Here is a 23,999-nt window from a genome sequence, read left to right as displayed (position 1 = left end):
GATCAACTGGTCAGAGGTCACCAGGCACAGCAGCCTGCTGCATCCCACAATACTGACTGGAAATTTATTTATAAAACTAGAAGGGGGGTTGGGGGAACGTTGTGATTTTTGACTGAGGGTTTCTACTCCTCCCCCTTTGGTGGTGCTGCCTGTCAATCATCTCAGGGGAGCGCAGGCTTGCCCAAAGAGTCAAATTCTTGGCTTCTGAGCTTAATTTATTTAGGGTTTTGGAAAGCTGGATAAGAGGCAATGGGATGAACGCCAAAATGCCTGGACTCCCAGAAGCGAGCTCTCGAGAGAGGCTTTATTTGGTTTATTTTTTTCACAGTTCTAAAAACTTAGCATGACCTGCTCATGGCAGACCTCCTACATTCTGAAGAGTCTGAGTGAAGTTTGATAAAAACGCATGATGAAACATCGAACTTCCATCCTAACAGAAATAAGTGTCCACACAGCTGGGCTGCTGGGAAGCTGGAGCTGGTGGGCCACAGCCCGTGTGGGCAGCAGGCTACAGAGGCCTCGCAACTATATAGGACCTTCTTTGGAAACCCCACATCCAGATACAAGAAAGCCATGTGGGAATGGGCTGGCACCTGAGGTTAAGTGAGTTCTGTCACCCACGTGGCATGTGGCCATCAAGAAAACAGAAGCAAGTCAAATGACCTTTGATCCTGGTGGATCTCTGTGAGTTCGAGGCCAGCCTGGTCGGCATAGCAAGTTCCAGGACAGCCAGGGATACACAATGGTCCCTGGTCTCAAAAAACTAAAAATAAATAAACATCAACAGGATAGGAAGCCACCTAAGACTCTAGGACCAACGAATTTCACCCAGGCTCCTTGGAGAAGCTGAGGGGAGATAAGATGGTGTTACCAGGGTCAGGAGGCTCTGTGGACACTTCCCTGAAACAAAAAGGTCAGGTGAAACAGGGTTATCAGCCAGCTCCTCCAGTCATCCTCCATCTTCACAGGCCTCCACTGACTAAATCCTGCTGTAAGAGCAGGCATGTCACCTGAGGAAGGTGGCCTCTATCGAGGGACAGTGAAATGCGGGTATCAAGGCTCAGAACCAGACTCACCCCGGAGGACCATGTCATCCCCGGTGTGACGAAGAGCAAGGGTGGGGCCTCCAAACTAGAGCCTACCTATGAGCTCAGTAAAAGATGGTAATGCATGACCATGGGGGGGTGCAGAGAGGCCCAGCTGATTGTAGGCAGCCACACAAGCCACCTTAGCCCGGGGAGCAGAGGTTAATTCCAGGGATGGATTGGGGAAAGAAAAGGATAAGACTCCTGAGAGATGGCATTCACCCCATGTCCCTGCGAGTCTGGGGTGAGGAGACTGAGTCTGTTCCACCCGTCTGCTCCACCCCACAACTTAAAAGCTTGGGTCACCTATCTTCTCAGCTCTGGAGAGAAAATGGTAACGCTCCTCTCTTCATCTCAAAAACTGAGGCTTTAAAAGCACTCTGGTAGTTCAAATCCCAGCAACCACATGGTCGCTCATAACCATCCGTAACAAGATCTGACACCCTCTTCTGGAGTGTTTGAAGACAGCTACAGTGTACTTACATATAATAAATAAATAAATCTTTATTAAAAAAAAAAAAAAAAAAGCACTCTGGTGAGACAGGTAGGTGGCTGTGGCCAGTCTTTGAGCAGTGACGCGTTATTGTAGCGCCTGCTCTGTCGTGTAACTATGGATTTCACACGCTGCCTGCGCCGCTCCGCTGGGGCAGGGACAGGAGGAGTGGAGCCTCCCCCAGCGTGGGTGATGCGCATCGCTCCACTCTGTGACAGGGCCTCATGCTTTACCTTCATATTCTGTCTGCAGCCCCTCTCCTGCTGACCTGTCTGTTCAGGGTCTGCTCTTCTGTTCTTCTACGGAGAGTTCCATGAGCCTGGAGCCTCACTGGTCTCTGCATCCCAATGTTGGCCCAGCGTGACGCTCACACAGCATCTACTGAAGTCACAGCAGCCCCTTCCCTCATCGCTGCCAGCTCCTTGTCCCAAGGAGCCCCTTCACTCACACAAAGCCACCAGAATTCTGGGCATGCTGGAGCAGTGTGGCTTCAACTCCAGAGGCCCGGGACTTCTCCCAGCACGTGACAGGAAGGGTTGCTCTGGCCGTGTACAGAGGTCCGACACACAAGGGTTTCTCTATCATCAGCCATATTTACAGAATCTCACATTCACAACGTGACAGAATATCTACAGAGGACCACAAGGGTCTGCATGAAAACAAACCGATTTACACAAGCAAGCCACGAGGGCCATCTCCAGAGGTGAAGACAGAAGCTGAGGTGGCTCACTGCTCTCAGGGCCTGGATCTTCCCAGGAGAAATGCAATCATGGCCCAGGTGGTGACTATGCCACAGACCCTGTGGACAAAAGCACAAGTCAGAGGCCTGGATGAGGCAGGGGGCTGCCTGGGGACCAGTGGCAACTGGCACCGGCTCTGCACCCCATTCTTAGCTCCCAATTTTGTTCAATCAAATGTCTGTCTGTCTGTCTCTCTCTCTTTTTTTTTTTTTTTTTGGAGACAGAATATCTCAAGTATTCCCAGGCTGGCCTTAAATTTGCTATGTGGCCAGAGATGACCTTAAACTTCTGATCTTCCTGCTTCCACACCCCAAGTGCTGGGGTGACAGGTATGCACCACATTTAGTTTAGGCGGTGCTGTGGACTGAGGCCAGAGCTTCGGGCATGCTAGGCAGGCACTCTACCAACAGAGCTACATTCCCACCATGAACGTCCCTTCACCCATCCTCCAGGTGTTCAACTTCTGCCTCTCAGGGTCAATGCAGATGAGCTGCCTTCCCTAGAGGGCAGGTCAGAGACTGACAGAACAAGAGGCTGCCTTCAAAGGTGACTGTCCATGGTAGCTTTAGCTCCTAAGGATCAACTCCAAGTCTTTTTCCAAACTCAAATGTGACTTAACTTGGGGCTGCTACTTGCTTGGTTCCCTCCCCACCCACTACCCAGGCTGGACCATTTCACAGCCCTATTTGCTCCCTGGTGCTCCCTACCCTCTGCCTCCTCTGTGCCCCCCACTGGCACTAGAGGCTTTGCAAATGGGAGTTGGATTGTGTCCCCCTCCTCCACTCAATCCCATATCCATAGTCCTCACTGGTGTAGCCTCATGGGATGGGACCCATTCCTTACCTTATGTTCCCCTTCACTGGCCCTCCACTCACAGGCACCTCCATACAAGGGTGGCTGCCCGACCCACCTCCCCCCAGCTTGGCTCACTCCTTACTTCCCTGACTCTTTCTGAGGCTTCCACCGTCTCCTCTGAACTGTATCCTGCCCCCAGGTCCCTCCCCAACCCAACCCTAGTCCACTGATAGAGCAGGGCCCAACACTCCAGTGGGATGGTCTGCATACACTTCATTTCACACCTGTCAACAACGGCTTGACAACTCATAGCAGTTAGTGAGCTGGCCAGAACCAGACCAAAGGGGACCCCAGCAGGCAGAAGCACGTTCTGCCAGGTCACTCACTGTAACAGGCAGGTGATGTTGGGGGAATGTCTCCAGTACCGGTACAGGGAGACCTGTAGGGTTGGGTGGCTCCTGTACTCCTTCAAGACACTGCGGGCACTGCCAAAAGAAGTTTGCTCAGGTCAGCAAGCAATGTGACCACAGCCACTAAAGGCGAAGAGGCAGCAAAGATGAAGAGGCGGGGCTTGGAGGAGGGTACCCACTCCTTAAACTTATTGGTCAGGAGCAGGAACTGGCTTCGAGTGAACCGCCTGACATCGAACTTGCAGAGATTCTGGAACTCTCGGTAGACCTGGTGCTCGCTCACCCCAGGCCACCTCTTGACAGTGAGGATGAGTACAGGAGGGCGGATGCTGGGGTAATCGGGGCCAGAAAAATTCTAAGAAAACAAAGTAAAGAGAAACACAGTCTGAAAACGCTACAAGACTATAGAAGAGGCTGTGCTTGAGGATGGGAGCAGGGAGAACAAGGGAGTGTCATGAGGTGGGACCCTCCTCCTCAGCTCCCACTGCATCCTGCATCCCGCACCAGAACCCTGCAGCATATCCCGGGGAGCCCTAGGCTGCTTGCCCACCCCAGGCCTGAGTGAGGTGACAGCCCAGAATGAGACATACTCACAATTTTCGGAACCCCAGCTCGGATAAGGTTCACTTGGTTCAAGTAAGGCGACAGCACATCAAGGTATTGGGGGAAGGCAGGCTCGTGCACAGCACCGCTGCTGCTGCATGGACAGAGAAAAACCCTGAAGCACTCAGGTAGATAGGTTTCTGTGCAGGTCCTCAGCTACAGCTAAGGTTTTGGTGGGAAAATGGGGGAGGGAGCTGCCTTGGGTACCGCTCCCTTCTACTCCTCCCATTTTGGGGCTCATTTTGGTGGGCTTCCCACACATGTACAAGCAGAGTTTGGATCCAGAACTTCTGGTATCCGCTGACCAGAACCAGCAGGAGGCTGGGAGAGTAAGAGGCCCCTGTTTGGAGGAAGCTCCACTTAATAACCTCTGCAGTAACATCACCCTGACTCCAATGCCCCACCACCTCTACTGCCAGCTGCACCCCAAATGTAGATCCCAGCGGCAGCATTGGCCAAGGCACCAGACGGGCCTAGACAGCCACGAGCTTCTCTAACCTGAGAAGGCTTTCCAGTCACAGGAGCTAACATGAAGAGATTGGGTAGGGCATGGCACGGGTCCAAAAACCGAGGCGTGCTGCTGCAGGCAGCCCCTCTGTGCCAGCATACAGCCAGTGAGCACCAGGATGCTGCCACACCAGGGGGAGAGGACACCGGCCAGCCAGCAGGTCCCTCACATAGCTAGAAGCCTCGCATCAGTTCATCAGACAATATTTGTATTTATATCTGTGGCCAGAAGAGACTACTAAATTCACAGTATAGTCCAAACATTTCTAGGCCAGTCCTGAAGAACAGGTTGTAACTGTGAACAGCGCCCTCTGTGGGCCCATTGAGTCCCAAGGAATTAATGTGACCCACATAACAGCTCTGACACATGTCAAGAGTGCCCTTGGTGTCCGTGTACCAGCTCAGGGGTATACAGGACGGAATGCCACCATCAGGGGCCATATGCTTATGTTCCGATTTGGGTTTCTGTGTCCCAGCCACTGCTCTTTATGAACCCCTGGTAATGTGTCCTTCATTTGAACACTTTATCCTCTCTCTTCACTGTATCCTCTGAGAGCTAAGGGAACATTCGTAGCCGGCACGGCTACAGCACTGAGCCGGGAAGTTCTCTACGAGGACTTAGGACACTGGTCCAACCCTGCTGTGTGGGTTCCCTCATGCACACCAGTCTCCACATGGCCGAGACATTGCAGGACACAGGCAGGAGGCATCGCGGCAGGAAAGGGCTCCGTGGAGCAGACTGCTCGCTTCAACACTACACTGGCTGTTGGAGAGACACCCACAAACTACACATCCCTTCTCTTTGGTGGTCCTGTGACCAGAGGCCCTGGTTTCTAACAAGGGTTTGTTGAGTGAGACCTGAGGACTTGGTACAAGAATGAAAGGAGGGACACTCACCCATGCACCCTCTGTAGGAGCAAGTGAGCCACTTTCAAAAGAACTAGAAGAAAAAAAACAAGAGACGGACCAGATCTCAGGCCTGTGGAAAATGCCAACTCAACTCTGTGTGCTACCCAACAGGAACCAAACAAGCCCCGGTCCACATCAACAGAGCACGAGACCCTTCAAACGGACACGGTACCTGACCCGCAGAGGAAAGCGTCATAGGCTGCTTCGTGAGGGCACTTGGTCTCAGCTGAAGTGGTTTTCCAAAAGAGACAAATAACTGTGATTAGAGCCATCGTGAGGATGAAACTTCGCTTCCCATCCTAGTCCACAACCGTGGCAAGTGTGGCATGCACTGTGTACCCTTCTCCCGGCTCCTAAACATCCTCGCTCTGGTCTTGGCCATGTGGAGATGGCAGCCTATACCTCACACACTGAGAGAAAGCAGGTTCCTGTCCCTGGAACAGTTCTCTAGCTTAGCACATCTGTAAGGCAGAGTTGTGGGGAACAAAGCAGGGGCCAGGAAGGAACCCAACCCAGGGTACAGCCTGCTGCCTGGGGGACCGGAGTGCAGAACCCTCAACTCAGCCCCAGGGCACTTGGCCAACTATGCCAGGGACGTACCGTATTTTTCACACTGTCTTGCATGAATAATCACCGGTCCAGAATCCTTAGTGGGATTCAAGTTACTATTAGAAAAACAGAGGGGGATAAAGATCAACTCACTAAAAGTAACTCCTTCTTCCTGACTCCAAGCTCCTTAAGTTATAGAGATATATGCTCAGCACATCCTTTAAAAGACATAGAGTATCTAAGCATGGACCGATGAGGTCGTGACAAGGCCACAGAGGCTCTGGGTTCAATCCCTGGGGCTTCAAACAAAGGAAAACAACAGACGACAACAGGCCAGCCAGCTGTGAACTAGAGCTGCACAAAAGCAGTGTGGTGGGAACACAAGCGAAGCGGAGGGAAGGGTCCCCTAAGAAAAGACAATGGGTGAGAAGAGGGCTCAGGAGGAGCGGCTCCAAGATGCAATATCAGAGACGAAGAGAGAAACAAACAGGGACAACAGCCAACCCTCTCACCAGGACAAAGAAATCCAGAGCGTGCCAAAGAAGAAGGAAGCCCAAGCTCCAAGGCACTGTAAAGCAAATTTGAACAGCTCAGGGGCCATGGTCTATTCCGGATGCCGTATGTGCGACATCCTGCCGGGTACAAGCACAGGCATCCTCAGTAGCTGTCAAAGGTGCAAGGGAGGCTGTGAAGGGGATGAAAGGCAGATTGGATAACCTGTCTCTAGGGAACAGGTATGCTACCATACCAGTTTTAGGCACCCCACCAAAGGCTTCCCACCAGTGAAGAAGTTCTGACTCTTTTATTCTACAACCTGATGGCACATATTTCCCACAAGTCCCCTCGGAAACTATGGGGTTCCCATGGGAGCCAGGGAGAGGGTCAAAAAGTGAGCAGTTTGGTTTTAAGTTTTAGATGGTGATGGTAAGGGAAACAAAACGTGATGGCTTGGGTCCCTGGGAAAAGGACAAGCAGGCAGGGTCTAAGAGAAGGGAAGACGCAGGGAGAGGGTGGTAAGAGCATAAGAGAGCTGCCCTGCTGGCCTCAGACAAGGAGGGTATGTGGGATACAGCTTAGCTCTTTAAGTGCTTGCCTTACATGTACAAAGCCCTGAGTTCTAGCCCCACCACCTCCATAAAACTGAGCATACTGGTACACACCTATAAGCTCAGCATTTGGAAGAGAGACAGAAGGATCAGAAGTTCAGGTCATCCTTGTCTACAGGGTGAGTTCAAGGCCATCCTGAGACACCTGAGATTCTGCCTCAAAAGAAACCAGTAAGAAAAGTGGATGTAAAAACAAAACAAAAAAAAAAAGTCAAATAAAAAAAAAAAAGAAAGAAAAGTGGATGTGTCAGGAATGTCCATAATGATGACACAACTTGTAAAATGTTCAGGAAGACAGGCAGCAGGCTCAGACCTTGACCTTTGAGGGGTTTTTTTTTGTTTTGTTTTTTGTTTTTCAGAAGTGGGGCCAAGAATGCTGTCTGAGGCAGGGACAGAGGCATGAGGAACTCGGTGGAGGGACATTAGGGCCAAGCAGCTGTGTTCTAGGGAGCAGTACCACAAAATTATTGTTCTTCTGTCCAGTGAAAAGCATGCCAATTACATACAAATATATCAAAACCAGGGGGCTTGGAATAAGTTAAATCAGGTAAAGGGCAGCTGAGGCAGCAGGCCTTGCTCCAGAAGCACCTCCTCACCTGCTCAGCACGTCGTACACTTCTGAGAGGTTGGAGACTCGTGGGAAACGCAGTTCCTGCAATCATGAAGAACGGAGCACTGTGCTTGGGGTCGCCATCTGTTGCAGGCCTCACAAAGGGTCACTACATGGACCTGGCAAATGCTGGCCTTGACACCATCCCAGGGTCAGGAGAGCAGGACTCTGGGGGCATCACAGAAGACGTCCCAGTGACCCTGGCAGAGGCCAGTGTCAGCCACAGAACTCACACCTTCTGTTCAGGGAATGTGGACACAGGAATCTGAGACTCTGGGCTAAGGCGGGCTCTACCTGCAGAATGGCTGGTACTCTGGGGAGCAGAAGGCCTGGGGCAACGTCAAGATTACTAAGTCCCAAGATCAAAAACGGAACAGGTGAAGATCAAACACTCAGGGCCTCTCTGGGCAGAAATGCTCTAAGGAGCCCCTTCCTTCCAAGTTCTGCTGCCCCTCCTTGGATAGCCCTCCTTTAAGCCTTTAACCTAGGGCTTTAAAACCCCGATGGGTTCCCCTTGCTCTGTTATTCTGCTTAATTCCTAAAAGCATTTAAAGTAACCGAATGCTTCCCTTTTCTACATGTTGGGTGTGACCTGGGCTATATCACAGTCACCTGGGGAGCTTCTGGAATATCATCTGCCCCCACTCTGGACCACACATAAAGTGGACAGAGGAGCCAGGATCAGTTTGCAACCTCTCCTGAGAATCTAACTCTGTCAGAGAACCCGTGACTTCAATGCTTGACAAAAAAATGGGGTTTCCTCCAGGCTTTACAAAGGACCCCTCATCCTTTAGGATGATACTTTCTAGGCATCCCTCATAGGTTTATAAAGTATGTAGTAAGTAAGCTCTAAAATAAACTGTTTGGTCCACGCATGATGGTGTACACCTTTAATCCTAGGATGTGGAAGGCTGAGGCGGCTGAGGATGGGGTGGGGGTGGGGGGCTGTCATGAGTTCAGGGTCAGCCTAGGTTACCTAGCAAGACCCTGTCCTAAAAACCGAAACAGAATAAAACACCCACAGAATTACTGCTCTATTGTCCAATGAAAATTACACTATTTACCTACCAATACATCACAACTGGGGCTTGGAATATGTGAAAATCCATTGAAAAGTGTCACGAGTATGAACTTCAACACCCCTACCCCAAAGCAAGCCACTCCTTACCTTCCAGATGTCCTTTGTCACGTTCTTAGTGTCGATGAGGACAGGAAACAGGCTATGGATGTTCTGCTTAAACTGATCGTAGCTTTCTGAGGGGGAGGTCCAACCAGGACACATGAATTTGTGGGTTAGTAGAAGCACACGGAGCCAGCCTCTAGCCCGGCTTGCCACCACCCAGTGCCCACTAGTAAAGCAGGAAGAACAAGACACGAACTGGAAATATTTCTAATCCTCACAGAGGACTTTGGCTCTCCAGCCACCAGACCACTGCCACTTTCTAAGGTAAAGGCCACGTGGCTTCCCACCAAACTCAAGGCCCAGCCTACTGTGGTCATCAGCTAACACCGCCCCAGGAGTTCGGGAAGACACACATAAGTCATAAATGGCTATGCAGAGAACAGTCCCAGACAATTCAACTGAATACCTTGTAACTAAGTAAAGCGCTCTGATAAGAAGGGGGTTTTTAAGAGACTCTTAATAGGTTATACTCTGTGCAATTACACTGCATCTAGTGCGTGCCACATCTTTGTAAATCCCCTTATGCCTGCCAACACGCTGAGGTTGCTACTGCCATCTCACCTCACAGCTAAGCAGAGAAGAAAAGCAAAGGTACCAGCTGGAGGTCACACACACACACACACACACACACCCTGAGGGATGGACACTACCCACTCTGCCATACTGCCATTTGTCCAAGGACAGACTCAGGTGTGGAAAAGGAACACAGCCACCAGACAGGAGCCAAGGCAGTCCCTGGAACATCTAGACCTCCGTTAGGTTTATAATAGCATGGGGGGAAAAGCCAACCTTAAGATTAAGTACACAGTCTACACAAGTATGTAAAGACTCAAAACAAGGGAGAAAATCCCAAGTGTTAAGTGGGTTCTTTCCTTCATACATTTGTGACCTTGCCCAAGGTCACACCATGAGCCAGTCACAGAAGAGGGTATGTAATCAGATTCAGGCTCCCTGAGGACAGCTCCCTGCTCTCTACCCAGAAGGTGGTACAAACACAGACCTGAGGCTAGAAGAGCCCAGCGTCACCTTCCTACCTGGAAGAGGTCGGAAGAACTTCTCATGGAGATGCAGTAGGTCCATCATCATGTTATGTCCTACCAAGGGCTACTTGGAGAAAAACAACAGGTGAGAGAGAGGAATTCTAAAACTCAGGTCAAAACTTGCTCTAAAGCAGGTTTTGTTTTTTGTTTTTTTCAATAAAGAATATAGGTTTTAGATCACTTGATTATTGCAGGATTTTCCCTGTCCAATCACATTAGGGCAGTGGGAGGCTTGTGATTGGACAAGAGAAGGGAGGCAGAGTGAGGAGCTGAGGAGACAGGGAGAAAGGTCTGAGGAGGGGAGGGAGAACCAGAATGGAGGCTGACGTGGTCTTATCAAAAGCTTAGAATAATTAGGTTAAAGCTTTATCATTATCATTTGGCTGTGAAATTACTGTATTGGCATCTTGTAAATTGTGTTATTACTATACATAAATCTGATTGGCTAAGAGTCTTGATTCTACCCGGTAATTAGGTGTTGAGATGGCTAACCAGGGGTGCGTGGGATGAGGGCTACACAGAGAAACCCTGTCTCGAAAAACCAAAAAAAAAAAAAAAAAAAAAAAAGCAAGAGGAGCTGGGGGTGGGGGTATCCAAGAGATGGCCCGGTGGGAGTCCTGTGGCCTCACAGGGCTGGCGAGTTGGCAGGCCGAGAGACTNTTACTGTATTGGCATCTTGTAAATTGTGTTATTACTATACATAAATCTGATTGGCTAAGAGTCTTGATTCTACCCGGTAATTAGGTGTTGAGATGACAAACCAAGGGTGAATGCAATGAGGGCTACACAGAGAAACCCAGTCTCAAAAAAAAAAAAAAAAAAAAAAAAAAAAAATGAAAGCAAGAGGAGCTGGGGGTGGGGGTATCCAAGAGATGGCCCGGTGGGAGTCCTGTGGCCTCACAGGGCTGGCGAGTTGGCAGGCCGAGAGACTGAATGAGTGTGATCACCTGGTGCAGGGGCTAGCTCCAGAGAGTTGGTGGCGGTGGCAGGTGGCAGGAATGCGGCCTGGCCCGCTGAGAGCTGGCGGGTTCATTTTTTAATATTTCCCACAACACTTAATAATCCACCCTCAGTGTCTTTCAGCTCCAACACAAGGTAATGAGACCGCTGGGATGGAAAGAGGGAAGGAAACAGGGAGGGAGAGGAGAAAGATGGAGGGAGGGAAGAGAGCAGGGAGACAGACAGACAGACAGACAGACAGACAGACAGACAGAGGAGGGGAGGGGAGGGGAGACTGATCAGCAGAGACCCTGAGGCAGGGTCCACACTGGGAATCTGTGAGGCAGACACAGTTTCTCTAAGCAATTTTAGGTCGTTGCTGTTAAAATCCCCATGCTGCTGCAAGGGACAAAGACACAGGAGAATCTCAGGCACTGTCTTTCCTCAAACTAACCAACCACAGAAAAAGCAAGGCTATGTCCACGAAGCCAGAAGCGATTTGCCAAAGACGAAGTCACCTTAAAAATGTGCCCGCCACTTATGTTTGTGTGACACGGGTGCTTGGGCCGCATGTATGTCTATATAGCACGTCTGCCTGGTGTCCACAGAGGCAGAAGAGGGTGTCAGATCCACTGGAGTTACAGATGGCTGAGGGAGACCCTGCGGGTGCTGGGAACCAGACCTGGGTCCTCCACAAAAGCAAGTGCCCTTAACCACTGAGCCATCTCTCCAGCCCCCAAGAATCACTTAAAAAAAAAAAAAAAAATCTCTGATCACTTCTTGGCCTTTTGAATAAGGTCGAGTGAAAAAAGATAACTTTATTGGCAGATCAGCTTTCAAACTCTTCTGCTAGAAATACAAAAGATGACCGAAAGGCAAAGCAGAAACAAGAGAAGAGGTGTTCCCTACCTTCCGGGCCTTCACCAACATCTGAAAAAAGACAGAGAAGCCTCTTGCTGAGAGAAGAATCTGTTCCTTCCAACAGCTGACTTGGTCACAAGAGGCGTGCTCAAGGTACCAGCGATGTGGCTGGCTCACCTTCTTCACAATCACCTGCGGAGAAGAGAGACACGCGTGCGCGGAGCGAGAGCCTGGCAATGCAGCTGGAAAGCTGGCATCTGCCTCTTTACCACAGAGAGGAACATGAAACAGAAGCCTTTCAGAGGCCAGATTCAGCTATAGGAGGGGGGCCGGGGGGGGGGAAGCTGCTAAGGACACACCCAGGCAAGGACTCACCCCCTCCTCTTTCAGCACTGTCCAGATGTTAGGGAGGGCCTGCCTCAGCACCAGTTGGACCTCAAAGGCTTGGAACCCTGCAGCAAGGAAGCACAAGGCAGACACAGAACCTGAATACTACCAAACTCTCCTTTCCTTCCCCGAGGGAGAAACCTGCAAGGAACAGACGTTTTGAGCCTGTGACTGGTGGGCTCCGGAAGCCTGCTTCCAGGGCGCCCGAGCCTACATCTACGTGTGCCTGCTGGGGTGTTCTAGGACCACATCCTCAAAGGTCTGGATCTCAAGAATGCTCTTCAGTTGGAGGTACTCATGTGGCTGTTTCTGTAGTTTGTGGCTGACAATATTAACCCTGTTAGGAACTGATACTAATTACAACTTACAGAAGGCACTTCCATAGCAAAAAAGTTAAAAATAACATTTTAAGAAAAATAACTGGTTTCTCAAATAAAAATATTTAGTAAATTGGGTGTGGTGGTTGTGTGCCGTGGCTCCTAGCACTCTGGAGCAGAGGCAACCAGATTTTTTGAGTTCGAGGCCAGCCTGGTCTATATAAAAAGTTCCAGGCCAGTCAAGGCTGCACAGTAAGATCTGTCTAAAGAAATCAGATAAAATAGAGAGGCTGGAAAGTCAGCTCAATGGTTAAGAGCAGTTGTTGGCCTTGCAGGAGACCTGGGTTCTGTTCCCAGCATCCACATGGTGGCTCACAACCATCCAAAACACCAACTTCAGGAGATCCAGTACCTTCTTCTGACCCCCAAGGGCACCAGGCATGCACCTGGTATGCATACATACATGGAGGCTAAGCACACATAAACCTAAAATAAACCTTTTTCTAAAATCCTTTAAATAACAAATATAGCAGAAAGGGACATTGCTACTCGTATTTCAAACATCTGGCTGGACTCACATCTACTTATGCTGTGGTCCTTAAACACTTGAAAAATGAAACAAACAAGAACAGGTCCAAACAGATGTGAAGGGGGAAGTTGCCAGCCTCAAATGACTTTGGGGGTTGGGGGGGGTTATCTGAGGATTTTGGGGAGGTTGTGGTTTTGTTTTCAGACAGGGTCTGTCTCACTATGCAGCTATGGCTGGTCTAGAACTTGCTATGTAGGACCAGGCTGGTCTGACACTTAGAGAGATCAGCCTGACTCTGCCTCCAGGGTGCTGGGGTTATAGGCATGTGCCACCAGGCTGGGCTGCATATGGTCTTCGTATGCTGTGTAACGTACACTCCAGTAATCCTTTACGAGCTGGCTGTCACTTAGGAACTTTGTCACTGGGTGACATGATGATCACTGGCCCATGGTGTGTCTTGCTTTTGGAACAGTTCAAGCCCATTGCTAGAGAGATGCCAGTTCTACCCTCCAGACACTCGCATGGCTCACCATGCCAACACCAACAGAAAGCATCTGGACACAGGGCCTCTGACCTCATCAGAAAGGTCTCTGCTGAGGGGGCTGACAAGTCTATGGCACAGACCCATGCTTCTGTGCTGAGACAGCTTCCTGTGGCTCAGGCTGGCCTCAAACTCACTACAGAGATGAGGATGATCTTGAACTCCTGATGTTCCTACCTCTGTCTCCCACATGCTAGGGTTGCAGGTAGGGGTGGGGGAGTAGGGGGCTGTCACAACTGACTTTATAAAGTGCTGGGAATTGAACCCAGGGCCTCGTGCATGCTGGGCAAGTACTCTACCCACTGTGCTATAATCCCAGGCCTCTATACACCTATCTTAAGAAAAAGCTTAAAGTTACAGCTAGCCAACACTAAGTTTCATGGTGAATGGCTTCTCCATTTGAGGAAAAAGACTGAAAATACCCCAGGTCTAAATAATCTCACCTCAGTTATTTCTTTTTTTTTTTTTTTTTCACCTCAGTTATTTCAAGTACAAGTTTTATTCCATTAAAATAAAATAAGATGCTGGACAGGTGGCTCAGCGGTTAAGAGCACTGGCTGCTCTTCCAGAGGTCCCGTGTTCAATTCCCAGCAACCACATGGTGGCTCACAACCATCTGTAATGGGATCTGATGCCCTTTTCTGGCACGCAGGTATACATGCAGATAGACCACTCATATATTAAAAAAAAAAAAAGTTATATTCCATTAAAATAAAATAAAAGATGCTGGAGAGATGGCTCAGTGATTAAGAGTCCTTGATGCTCTTACAGAGAACCTGTGTTCAGTTCCCAGCACCCACATGGTGACTTACAACCATCTGTAACTTCAGTTCCAGGGGATCCAATGCCCTCTTCTGCCAGCCTTGTATACCACGTATGCACATGGTGCACATACATAAACACAGGTGCAACACCCATACACATAAAGTACTAAGTAAATAAATACTAAAAACATTATTTTTTCAGAAGGAACAGCAGCTGGGGCTGGAGATATACTTACTTAGAATGCACAAGGCCCTGACTGCGATCTGCAACGTGTGCACACAGGCACTCAGCTGATCCTGGTCTCAGCAGAAGATGCCACCCAGCTGCCCAATTCCAACACAACCACTCTACTGCAGCCTACAGCAGCAACGCCGTCTGCACACTTATCCTTCCACACTTGGGCTGACACACAGAATTTAAGTAAGAGACGACCAAAGGCTGAGGCTTCATAAAACTAAGAATGCTACTTCCCACCAAGGAGGTTCTCCTGTAAAACTTCCTTTTGGAGCCTGAGGGGCTGGGAGGAAGAGTGTGGTGACTGCCAGCTGAGGCTGAGCCTGCCATAGCTTGTGCCATGGGGCAGGCAGTTTTACCTTCATCACTACTGCACCAGGACAAATGGCACACACACACACAAAGAAAACAACAACAACAACAGCAACACATTAACAAATCACAGCTGAGCAACAGGTTGGAGACAGCTTTGACCTCATAGACTCCATGGCAAAGGGACCGCAGACCAGGCTCTGGGCATTGCTACATTAGGGCATGGATTCCCCAAAGTCAGTAAAATGGAGAATGAAAAGGATTGGCTTCTGAGTCACCCATGACACTCGGTGCAGGTTACAAAGCCTCTGAGAATTGGGAATTCAGGGCACACAGGAAAGAGAATCTGTCCCCCACCTTCTGGTACACCGCCACGACACCCCCATGCTCCCAGGTGGGGAGGAAAGGCCTCCTGCCCTGCCTACCAGAGATGCCAGGCAGAGTCATCTGGTCACCTTCCTCAGCCAGGTCCAGCCACTGGGTCACCTTATCAATCACCACCTTGATTTGGTCTTTATCCAGAGAGCTGAAAATGGGCACAGGAAAGCAGGGACGTTGGCAGAGGTCATACTGGACACCTAAGGCAATCTTAAGACCGACTCGTGTCTAAAGCCTGTGCTTTCAACGCTGTGACTTCGTAGTGAAGATCGGCAGCACCAATGAAAACGGCCATTTGTTCCCCACGTCTTTTCGTGCAAGAGGAAAGTAAACTCAGGTCTTCAGACTTCCACAGACTTGCACAGGAATGAACACAAGTCCGCTCTGAAGGGGTGGGCAGAAGCAGCCCTGGGGCTCCAGCCAGTGAACCAACTGTCAGGACTGGCTGCCCGTGGCTCCCAGAGGATTTGGAATGAACTTACTGAAAACATGAGGAGAAAGGCAAGCATGTGGATGACCTGTCTGCTCCTCTGTTAGAAATCTAAGCTCTCTCTCCAACACTGAAAACAGCACGAGATCAGAAATTCAAACTGTTTCCCTGGTTATCACTCTGGAACCTCGAGGACCATTTCATTAGAGTTGGAGAGGGAAAACAACAGAGCAGGCGAGCTGTAAAAGCTGTGATTGGCAGCTGAGGGAGGGGAGGAGGAGGAGGAGGAGGAGGAGGAGCAGCAGCACTTTTGAGTTAGGGTTCAAGCAATCAAGCAGATTCAGCAACAGAGGTCAGGGAGTGGCCTGGGGGTGGGGGTCGGGGAGAGGTTGCAAAGACAGAGTGGAAAGTCTGGAAGCTCAGAGGTCAGGGCAAGCATGCTTAGAATTCTGGCAGGGACCCAAAAGGAAAGAAAGGGAAAGTTACCCACATCAAGTCTGAACTCAGAAAAGCAGGCAGGCTTAGCGGTAAAGTTCAATAAGTGACTTCCTGCTTTTCCTTCCAAAAATATCTACATTTGTGTATGAACATCAATACCAAATACAAAAAAAAAAAAAAAGGAAGGGAAAAAAAAAAACACCAAAATATTTAAGACCGTGTGAAAACCACATTTTGGAATCAAAAGCTAATTGATTTTTATTTTTTTTATTTTTTAGTGTTAACCTGATGAAGGTGAAAAAAATCTCAAGCCCCAAAAAGCTCAAATAATTCAAAACTGGCAACTGGCTGGGACCCAGGCTGCCACCTCCCTGTGGTCACTGTGGACCTTAGTGCAAACAAGTGGGAGACCACAAGGTCTGGGCCTACCAAAGGAAAGGAAGCAACCTCACTCACCCCAGTGACAGAGCAAAGCCCCTGCTGAGCCGACACGCTAGGCTCACGCAGACACACTGGCAACTTAGCTGCTCTCCTCTGGACCTCAAAGTTAGCTTGTAAATCCCACAAACCCAATCCCTGTCTCTTTGAGTACCAAATTTAAGAGTTAATTTCTTAGCCAGGCAGTGGTGGTATAGGCCTCTAATCCCAGCACTCAGGAGGCAGAGGCAGGCAGATCTCTTGAGTTCAAGGCTCGCCTGGTCTACAGAGTGAGTTCTGGAATAGCCACGGTACGCAGGGAAACCCTGACTCTAACCCTCCCTACTGTACCCCCAAAGTTAATTCCTTTTTTCCTTTCTGTTTTACCTTTTAGAGATGAGGGTCCTTCTATGTAGCCCAGGCTCACCCAGAACTCACAATCATGCCACCCTACTCTCCTGGGTGATGGATTACCAGTGTGTGCCACTATGCTGTATGTAAGGGTGTGTGTGAGTGCCAGGGGGTGGGGTAGAGAACAGTCCACCCTTTCTAAGTGTTCTCCACCACTTTGTGAGGCAGAGCTTCTGTTTCTCAAAGGCCCGAATCTCACGCCAAGTTGGCTAGGCTGTCAGCCAGCAAGCCCCCAAGGATTCACCTCTCTCTACCTCCCCAGGGCTGGGATTATAATTTGCTTTAAGATTATACATGTGCTTTAAGGATCAAGCTGGGGGGGGGGGTTCCTTCACAGCAAGCATTTGACCAACTGAGCTTTACTTCCCAAACCTTGTATTTTCATTTTCAAGATTAAAATAATGTTCACCCGAGAGTTGAAAGGAAAAGATGTGGAGAGTGTTTCCTCCTCTCAGGAGAGCATGGTGGCCAAAGCCACCTCAGTTAAGCGTGGATGGTTTGATGAGCCAGCCTCCCCATTCACAGAGGAGGCAGGAAGCCTATCAATAGGGGGACCAGAGGCACGTTGGAGGGCAGAGCCTACCTTCGGACTCTCCAGTTCCCTCTTAGGATGCTGTGCTTGATTTTCTTCTCCTGTTCTTCATTCATGTATGGGATTCCGTTTTTGAGGAACTGGAGACAGGAACAGAACAAGGTGGCTGGTAAGAGCCATTGTGAGGGCCAGGCGGCAAAGTGAAAGGGAACACCTTGGCCTCGTGTAGGCCAGGGAGCGGGGAGGGGAACCGGTGGTGCGTTTAGAGTACCCCCTCCCCAACCACAGCCCTCTCAACTGGTGCATACCTTGTTATAGTCGAAGCCATACTGATTCAGAAACTGCACACTAGATGCCTGGAAAGAGAACTCTGAGTCCAGGATCCCAAATGTTGTAGGGAAGAGAAAGAAATTGCAGGAGTGTGCTACATACCTATAAAGCCAAGAGAATGAGCAGAAAACCCTCAAACAAGGACAGGACAGACAGGTGAGCCAGCCTGGCTCATACAGCAGGCCGGCCCCGTGTGGGTTTGATTTTCAGTCAAGTATCTAAATGGTTTCTGAACGCTCAATGTATTTTAGACACTGTCTAGGGGCCAAAGAAAACAGGGAGTCATACTGTCCTTGGGGAGCAAAATCAAAAGCAGAAATAGGCCCATGACCCACCCAAATATTCAGTCCAAGCAGCCGGTCAGCGCTCCCCACAAATACACACACAGCTCAGTCCCCTGTGGCAGCTTCCAAGCAGAGCTGTCCCCAAAAGGTGCAGCATTCTCCTGATTACTGGTGCCCGAGAGCTACCAGGCAGCCTAAACATCTCTCCAGATGTTAACACTCCTTGCTGCTTCCCCAAGATGCACAAGCGCCAGCAGGAAGAGACAAGAACGAGGAGAACAGTTCAGACACGAGGCAGGAGAGGCCCCACAGAAAAGGCACTACTCCCAATCTTGAGAGCACAGTGGGTACGCAAAAGCCAGAAGTGAGAAGACAGTGTCCAGGACAAAGTGATTCAGACAACCAAAGTGAAGCTGTGTGCATCACAGTCGGCATACATACTTGTTTGACTCTCCTTCGATGCTGGAAAACACGGACAATCCTAGAACAACAATGGCAGATGTAAGGAACACGGAGGCAGTCACCTGAGGTCAGCCAAAGACCAGACATTCCTCACCAAGCTTTGTACCCACAGACATGGTGGGGGCTGCAGAACAGGAGCACATCCTTACTGCAAAACAGACTCACGGCATGAGATCTACCATACCTTAGCTTGTGCCAAAATTACCAAAAAATGTACTCATGGCCAGTTTCCTAAACACAGAAGTGGTCAATCAACATTTTTGTAGCTTTAAAACAAGCCAAGAGTCAGGCCCAATGGCACACAACTTGTAATCCTGCCACTTGGGAGGAGTAGGCAGGAGGATCAGAAGCTGAAGAGTCTGGCTACATTTCTTCTTGAGAAGCTAAGGCAGGAAGAATTATATGAGTTTGAGGCCATCCAGTGTTTCCGTGTGAAATTCTGTCTCCGAAAAACTAAAAAAAAAAAAAAAAAAAATGGGGCCAGCAAGATGGCTCAGTGGATAAAGGCACTTATTACATTAGCCCAGTGGCCTGAGTTTAATCCCTGAAGCTGAGGTAAAGGTGAAAGGATGGAATTCACCCACCAAGTGACCTTCTGACCTCCACACATGTCCCGCACTCATACATCATAAATAATGAATAGGGCTGGAGAGATGGCTCAGTGGTTAAGAGCACTGACTGCTCTTCCAGAGGCCCTAAGTTCAAATCCCAGTCACCACATAGTGGGCTCACAACCATCTGTAATGGGATCAGATGCACCCTACTGGTGTGTCTGAAGACAGCGACAGTGTACAATAAGTAAGCNATATTTTACAAATAAATAATGAATAGATTAAAAAAATTTAAAAACTCGAAACAACGAAAAAGGGTCAACGTGACCACTTTAAAATCTCTGTATTCCTATGTTAAGTAAGCCACGCAAAGTGGGAAGCTTCCAAAGTGGTGGAAAGCAAAAGAGCTTAACCAAGAGTGAGTGAGTGCATGTCTCAAATAGATCTTGTAAGGGGAAAAGGCAGCAGGAAAACACAAGAAGAGAGAGAGGGGAAGCAGGCATAAACACACATAAAAGAGAGGGGAAGCAGGCGTAAACATACATAAACGTTCCTCCTCAGAGAAAGCAGGGCTCAGCAAAGCCTGGCCCACAGCCTGTTTTTATAATTCATTTTACTGAAAAAGTCAGGACCTCCACTACAAAGGTGGGCCTTGTAAAAGAAATCGCAGTGCCTGCAAATACTACCTATCTGGTAGTATCTGCATTTATACTATCTGGTCCTTCACATAAACTTGTAGATCCCAATATTATAAATCAGAATCAAATCAGAATATTTTTTTAGACTATCGGGTCGGGCTCATTCCCAGGCGTTTTGTATATGAACGCCCATTCACCGTTGCTGGCATCAGTCCCCGAGAGCACTGTGGATGATTAGCTGTATCTGTCAATGCTTTAATGCACATACTCTAACTCAGTCTCACTGATTGAAATATCCCAGATGCACAAAGGTGCACTAGGTGTGTAAATACGAAGGCCGTTGGTAGCAAAAAACGCTTTTCATTGTAAACAAATGGTTACTACACATACTTTATTTAGGACACTTAGTTTTGATCAGTACTTTGTTCTATTATGGATTTGTGGAAAGGACCAGGTCTGTACGCTAACACAACCTTCTAAACACCATTAAATGAAATAAATAAATAAATAAATAAAACACATGTACAATCTGTTCTTGTAGGTTTTCTTTTTAAAAAAATCACACATAGCCGGGCGGTGGTGGTGCACACATTTAATCCCAGCACTCGGGAGGCAGAGGCAGGAGGATTTCTGAGTTCGAGGCCAGCCTAGTCTACAGAGTGAGTTCCAGGACAGCCAGAGCTACACAGAGAAACCCTGTCTCGAAAAAAACAAACAAAACAAAACAAAACAAAACAAAAAAAATCTTCTAATCACCCTCACTCACAGACAAAACATATAGTCTTGCTCAAATGATAGAATAGGTTTAAAAGTGATTGGCTCTGGCATTGGTCTATTTAGGCTATGAAATAAAAGGCTGTTATATTCTGCTTGGCCAAAGTCACCATCTTTCACACTGTAAATGTTCCAGGTGGTGTACACACACACACACACAGAGAGGGGGGGGGGCTGAGAGACTTAAAACAGAACAAACATACAAAATGATACACAATGTCTTTGAAAACAGCCAAAGTTAGTTTTACCCACAGGAAACCCAGGCAGTAAAATAGCTTCTAGTGTAAGACCCCGAAAGGAGGGACTCCCTCTGGTCCGGTACTCTCTCGGGTCCCCAGTAATTCGAAATACACCTTATACACACCTTGCTGTAAATCACATGAGGTACTTTATTTACGAGGCCTCGGGCCGACTCGTATCTCACGCAGGAGACAGAGGAGTCGACCCCGACCCTCAGAAGTAAGGGGTTTTTGTAGGGTTAGGGTTGGGGGGACAGGGAGAGTTTGTGCAGCCACCTGTGATTGGCTCATTTGAACATACAATGCAACAAGATAGTACAGCCAGCCGGAGTGGCAGAATTTCAGAGGCCGAGGGCCTAGTCTGGGGCACCTCTGGTCAGTGTGTGACCCTGAGTGAACCGGGGTGAGATGCCTCCTTGGCAGAGTTTATGAGCTAACCTTGACAGCCCCGGCTGGCTCCGGCACTCCTTTATCTGTATGGCCTTGTTAGTCTTAGCGGCTGGGTGGGCTCCGTCTTTACAGTGTTCGGCCTTGAGCCTTTGAATATTTCTTTTAGTTTCAAACATAGGAAGATGGGTGCCTGGCTGGGGCAACTGAGATAANTGCCTAGCTAGCTGTCAGGTGGAGGAACAGAAGACCTTCAGCTGCCCTAANAGAACAAAGGCTCTTTACTAGCCACATTCCTAATGATCTAGGGAACAGGTTTTGGGGAAGTGTTAGAATTTAGGGCTCTACACTAGAATGATCCATAACAAAGAAATGAACATCAGACTCACCAATCTGACAGATTGTAAACTGCTGAACACTCTGCCGGGTCTTCAGATACCACTCAGATGGCAAGTCAAAAAGACTGTGAAGAAAAAGGCATCTCACTGCGTAGGCAAGGGGATCAGAAGCAGGTACCAGGTCTCTGCAGCGGGTACCTACTACAGGTGCCTGTAATCAGGGACCTATTATCCTGTATCAGCATTTGGCCAACAAAAGTCACCTACTGAGAGATGTCTCAACCCACAGAAAAAATAAAAATAAAAATAAAATTCCCCCAGTACACACCAAAAACCAGCCAACAGGCGCTTGATCAGACACAATGCTTGTCTGGCAGGTCTAACTAAGGGGATACCGGTGAGGTAAGACGGTAGTACCTGATCTGTTGGGGCCGAGACAAGTTTGAACGCAGACCTGTGAACTCTATATCCAGACCTACGGGAGCACAAAACAGACAAAAATCCTCAGGCACAGAGCAAGCCACCACTTTTCACACTGCAATTGCTCCAGGAGGTAAGCAGATGTACAGTCATGGAAAACAGTAACAGAGTATGTGATCCCTGACAAGGCTGTCCAGTGCTGCGGGTTTGATTGCTTCCTGCCCGAGTGGGAAAGGAAGCCTTCTCTCTCCTTCCTAGAGTCGCTCTCTGAGCTCCTCTGGCCTGGAAACCCATCCGGTACACACACACCACACACCAGTGTCCCGGCTGTCCCTGATAGGCCCTGCAACCCCCCCGGCACCTTACCCACGAAGTCCGCACCCGCGACAAGCTCCTGCAGGAGTGGAAGGCTCTGCTCAAATTCGTCCGCGTCCACGTCCATAGCCGCTAGTCGCAGGGCGCGCCGGATGCGGCCACGTGCTGCCCACGCGTTTCCGCTGCGCAGGGCCTTAAAGCTCGTGCACGTGTCACGCCAAGGCCAGAGGCCGGCTGGTGGGAGTTTCGGTGCGGTGTGGTGCTCACAGCCTTGATCTTCACTGGCTGGGCAAAGTGGAGGCTGTTGCCATCAAGAACTGCCAGCTATGCTGAAAGCATCGTTGGTACCGCGATCAGCTAGTATGGTCTTTAGCCTATAGAAATGCCTGCCAGCCGTACCAGCGACCCGTCTCCATGCTCATTGTTCATGGTCTGATACGCCCTCTCAATTCTAGACTTAGTCCCCTAGAGAACCTGGGCTTCTAAATGAGATACTTCAATCCATATTTAACATGAGGGAAGAAAAAAATATACGTGTATATCCCTGTCTCGTTTGTATTTACTGATCAGAGTGACTCATGCTATTGAATGAATGCCACAGCATCAACGCTAAAAAATAAAAAAAAAGAGAGAGCCATGCTTGTCATTTGTCTAGAATAATGAATACTTGACTAATATGAAGCCACTTTGTTTACATGTCTTTTTCACATTTTCGGAGAGGTGTCACGATCTCCCCAAGCTCCAACCTAAGCCATCTAGAGCATGGCAATTTTCAACACATTTTATGTTTAACTTGCTGGCATGTGTGTGCACTACATGTTCACAGTACCTGCAGAGGCCAAAAATGTGTGTTGGGCTTCCTAGAACTGTAGTGCTGGCTGTGAGCTGCTCTCTGGGTCATGGGTACCAAATCCACATCCTCTCCAAGAGCGGTGAGTGCTCCTAATCACTTAAGCCGTCGCTCCAGCACCTTGTGTGACTATTTCTAAAGCATTTTCTACAGCCACATTTGAATTCCCACTTAAAGGCAAAGTGATCACTCACTACCCATATCATTCCCACCTCCCATTGGCTGCTCCTCACACTCATTTCCTCTCTGTGATCTGCCTGCAATCACTAGGGGGTTAGACTAGAAGGCACGTGTGGCGTTATCTCCACATACTATTTCTGAGTTTACAATTGCACTGACATTAAAAACAAAGAAGCCCAGCACACCGGGGCAACAAACAACCCTCCCTCCTGATGCCTAGCCAGGAGCCATCCTTGCCAGCCAGTGCTTCACAGAACTCCACGAGTGCCTTGTAGCCACGCGGTGTTTACAGAGCACAACACAGTAAGGGTTCCGTTTGTTATAAACACTTTAATTTGTTCTTCAAATAGTGACTCGTGTCCAAGAATGAGGACCCCTTAAGCCCTTGATTAAAACAATGAAACCACACAAGCACGCACAGAAGTGGAAAGAAGCTAACTTTAAATAAGTTTTCAGTCACATTATTGCTATGAAGCTTTCAGCCTGTTCTCCTTCCAAATGCTCCTTCCTTCCTTCCTTCCTTCCTTCCTTCCTTCCTTCCTTCCTTCCTGTCTTCCTTTTAATGCAGATGCTTTCTTTTGGTGGCTGTAGATGGTANTTTTATATTACACTTCCAACAGCAGTTAACACTTCTATTTCATTCATAGATTCTTCGAGGCTCCCGAAGCATCACACCACTTTCTGTCATGGCATTTTGTAAACGTTTTATC

At 48.8% G+C, this 23,999-nt stretch overlaps 2 protein-coding genes across 3 annotated transcripts in view; both read right to left on the bottom strand.

Annotated features, from left to right (window-relative positions):
- Positions 1-1,833: 1,833 nt before the first annotated feature.
- Positions 1,834-22,469, bottom strand: Pnldc1 (PARN like, ribonuclease domain containing 1). The gene is made up of 19 exons (XM_021221695.2): positions 22,311-22,469; positions 21,942-21,999; positions 21,576-21,649; positions 18,577-18,616; positions 17,830-17,953; positions 17,573-17,661; positions 15,341-15,441; positions 12,206-12,282; positions 11,879-12,022; positions 10,025-10,094; positions 8,976-9,061; positions 7,794-7,849; positions 6,143-6,207; positions 5,715-5,768; positions 5,531-5,573; positions 4,118-4,217; positions 3,703-3,878; positions 3,500-3,598; positions 1,834-2,377 (listed from the first exon to the last, which is right to left on the bottom strand). The coding sequence occupies exons 1-19, from the start codon at positions 22,384-22,386 to the stop codon at positions 2,314-2,316; spliced, it is 1,596 nt and encodes a 531-aa protein (XP_021077354.1). The 5' UTR covers positions 22,387-22,469; the 3' UTR covers positions 1,834-2,313.
- Positions 22,470-23,583: 1,114 nt separating this feature from the next.
- Mrpl18 (mitochondrial ribosomal protein L18) overlaps positions 23,584-23,999 on the bottom strand; it is a 5,101-nt gene continuing 4,685 nt past the window's right edge. Inside the window, exon 4 of one of the 2 annotated variants that reach the window (XM_021221598.2) lies at positions 23,584-23,999. In XM_021221598.2, the coding sequence (XP_021077257.1) occupies positions 23,927-23,999 (73 nt within the window). In that variant the 3' untranslated portion in view covers positions 23,584-23,926. The other variant, XM_021221599.2, reaches the window with a different exon arrangement.

This window comes from Mus pahari, chromosome 21 (assembly GCF_900095145.1).
Source record: "Mus pahari chromosome 21, PAHARI_EIJ_v1.1, whole genome shotgun sequence".
NCBI classification, from domain to species: Eukaryota; Metazoa; Chordata; class Mammalia; order Rodentia; family Muridae; genus Mus; species Mus pahari.
The sequence above is the reverse complement of the archived record's forward strand: the minus strand, read 5'-3'. Positions and strand labels throughout refer to the sequence as shown.

What these genes read in the sequence shown, in the direction of transcription:
- Pnldc1 (XM_021221695.2), bottom strand. Translation starts at nt 22,386, where the DNA reads ATGGACGTGGACGCGGACGAATTTGAGCAGAGCCTTCCACTCCTGCAG. An exon ending in AAGACAGTGTGAAAAATACG is followed by an intron (nt 5,769 to 6,142) that starts GTACGTCCCTGG and finishes AAACCACTTCAG; the next exon opens with CTGAGACCAAGTGCCCTCAC. An exon ending in CGCTTTCCTCTGCGGGTCAG is followed by an intron (nt 5,574 to 5,714) that starts GTACCGTGTCCG and finishes TTTTTCTTCTAG; the next exon opens with TTCTTTTGAAAGTGGCTCAC.